At 35.2% G+C, this 2,949-nt stretch overlaps 1 protein-coding gene across 9 annotated transcripts in view; it reads left to right on the plus strand.

Annotated features, from left to right (window-relative positions):
* The window catches only part of LOC117170168 (facilitated trehalose transporter Tret1-like), a 66,716-nt gene that overhangs the window by 44,505 nt on the left and 19,262 nt on the right, over positions 1-2,949 (plus strand). Inside the window, exon 1 of one of the 9 annotated variants that reach the window (XM_033356737.1) lies at positions 1,728-1,801. The exons of the other annotated variants lie outside the window; for them this stretch is intronic. Within the exon in view, the coding sequence (XP_033212628.1) occupies positions 1,766-1,801 (36 nt within the window). The 5' untranslated portion in view covers positions 1,728-1,765. Of the gene's footprint in view, positions 1-1,727; positions 1,802-2,949 lie in introns of those variants that run through there. 9 annotated transcript variants of the gene reach the window in all.

A 2,949-nucleotide genomic window follows, 5' to 3' on the forward strand; every position in this document is an offset into this window, starting at 1 on the left:
CATCCCGAATTGGATTTTTTGAGTCCTCGAAGATTGTCAGAATACTCGAGGATTTTTTAGATTCCTTGAGTATCTTCAGAGTCCTCGAGGATTGTCAGAATACTCGAGGATGTTTTAGATTCCTTGAGTATTTTCATAGTCCTCTAAGATTTTTTAGATTCCTTGAGTACTTTCAGACTGCTTGAGGATTTTCAGAATACTCGAAGATTTTTTAGATTCCTTGAGTACTTTCAGAGTTTTCGAGGATTATCAAAATACTCGGGTATTTTTTAGATTCCTCGAGTATTTTTTGAGTCCCCGAAAATTGTCAGAATACTCGAGGATTTTTTAGATTCCTTGAGTACTTTCAGAGTTTTCGAGGATTATCAAAATACTCGGGTATTTTTTAGATTCCTCGAGTATTTTTTGAGTCCTCGAAAATTGTCAGAATACTCGAGGATTTTTTAGATTCCTTGAGTATATTCAGGATACTCGACGATTTTTCAGATTCCTCGAGTATTTTCAGAGTTCTCGAGGATTTTCAAAATAATCGAAGATTTTTCAGATTCCTCGAGTATTTTTTGAGTCCTCGAAGATTGTCAGAATACTCGAAGATTTTTTAGATTCCTTGAGTATTTTCAGAGTCCTCGTCAATTTGAGAAAAATGTATCCTTATAATCAAACATAGAACTTTCTGTCCAAAACTACATAAAAAACCATCTGGTAATACCAGATGGTCTTACCCCGGAACCGCTGGATGGCGTTGCAATCGCCTGAATCACCGCGGGAGAATTCGAAATCGCGTACATATCATCAGATAGAGGAATATTAAGAAATGTACCTCATTCCATGGAAATGATTGAATTTGAAAAAGTGGACTTCTGAAAATGAAATGACCCTCTCTCCTCCTTGTCAACTTTTGTCCGATTTTGGTATCCCCCCCCCCCATCCGCATTCCGAACTGCGGACCTCTTTTATGGACGGCCCCTTTTTAGATTCCTCGAGGATTTTTCAATTCCTGAAATATTTTCAAACTCATCTAGGATTTTCAAATTCCTTAAAGATTTTCAGATTCCTCAAGGATTTTTAAATTTTTCGAGGATTTTTAGATTCCTCGAGGATTTTCAGATTCCTCGAGAATTTTTAGATTCTTTGAGGATCTTTAGAGTCTTTGAGGAATGTCAGATTCCTCTAGGATTAGCAGAGTCCTTGACGACTTTCCAATTCCTCAAGGATTTTCAGATTCCTTGAGGGTTTTCAGATTTCTCAAGGCTTTTCAGATTTCTCTAGGATTTTTAGGTTCCTCGAGGATTTTTAGATTCCTCCATGATCTTTAGATCCCTCGAGGATTGCAGATTTCTCGAAGATTTTCAGATTCCTTGACGTTTCTCAGAGTCCTCGGCGTTTCTCAGAGTCCTCGAGAGTTTTCGACTTTTCGAGGATTTTCAGATTTTTCGAGGATTTTCAAACTCCTCGAGAAGAACTACGAGTCAGTCAACGAATTCTCGCGTTCTTCCTCTAGAAATCTGAAAATCCTCGTAGATTTCTTCGTGTTTTCCTTGTCCGGAAATAACACGATAATGGCCTCGAGGATTATTTCAATAGGGGGGGGGGGGGGCAAACAATATTACACTAGTATGGTATAGTATAGTGTTGATTTGATGTTTTTATCGTTATCATGAAAATTAGTTTTATAACCGCTATTCTTGAGATTGTGTTATAATTTCACGCAAATATTTTCCTAGGGGGAAATTTAATACTGTCTCAGAACTGCATCGGACTAGTTATGACACTAGCGCAGTACTGGTTAAAGCCCCTGATGGTAAGTGGTGGTTCATAAACTTCTTTACCAATTTTTTACCACCTTTACCCCTCACCCCTCTTTACAATGAAATGCAACGTGGGCCAAAATTCTCTTAAAACCGAGGAAATAGGGCGATTCTTCACGAAAATCGGGGAATAATAGGGACGTCACTTCATTTGAACTCAATATTTGTTTATATATTGTCGCTCCATGATAAGAATGATAAATTCGCAAACAGAAATTCTCTTAGAAATTTAATACCGAATATTTATGAAAAAAGTGCTTTGAAATTAATTAATGGAAAACCGTGGAGCGTCGCTGCAGCACGTGGCGCGTGGCGCTAAGTAATATTATTTATCATTAACCCAAAGAGCGAGCAAAAAAAAGTGGAAATAGTTTCTGAATCTTAAGCGCTCAGATTTTCTACTACTTGAAAATATTTTATATTCCGTATGTAGACCAGGGCAAAATCGGCATTTTTTTAAAATTATAAATTAGTAACAATAGAATATAGCACGATGTTGACAATTTTATTGTTAATTGCATTCATTATTCAGCATCCCCTGAAATTCGCATCAATTTTCCATAAATAGTTTGCGGAAAAATAGTTTGCTAATCAACCGATACAGAAATATCCAATCGAACATTGTAAATAAACGAATTAATTTTTTTCAAACATTTTTTTAACTTCACTGAATACTAATGAGTACATTATTTTCCATTAATCAGTTTTATTTTCTTTTCATCGACAAAAATCATAGGCTCACTTGGGTAATTTTGACTAAACTTCTATCATTATTTCGTGATAGGGTTACTAATAATTTAGTTTAAAGCTAAGTTTTTTTATAAACTTTGGCTCCCAAAGAATTTAAATGTGAAAAAGAAACTTAATTTTTTCGGTTCAATAATTTGTAATAATTAATTAAGTACTGATAAAATATCGACCGGAAGTGTAAATTTTTCAAATGAAATATGTGGAGTCCCCATATCGTGTAACGTTATGCGCTTTCAAAGCCCAAGAAAATACATCTGTCCGTTTCATAAAAACAATAAAAATAAACATCAACGTGTTTTAGCTAGATGAATTTATTTTATAGACTAACAGTATGTCTGGATAGATAAAGCCAGTTTGGATAAGGAACTGTCCTTTAATTAAGGAACAGCTC

This window comes from Belonocnema kinseyi, chromosome 3 (genome assembly GCF_010883055.1).
Source record: "Belonocnema kinseyi isolate 2016_QV_RU_SX_M_011 chromosome 3, B_treatae_v1, whole genome shotgun sequence".
NCBI classification, from domain to species: Eukaryota; Metazoa; Arthropoda; class Insecta; order Hymenoptera; family Cynipidae; genus Belonocnema; species Belonocnema kinseyi.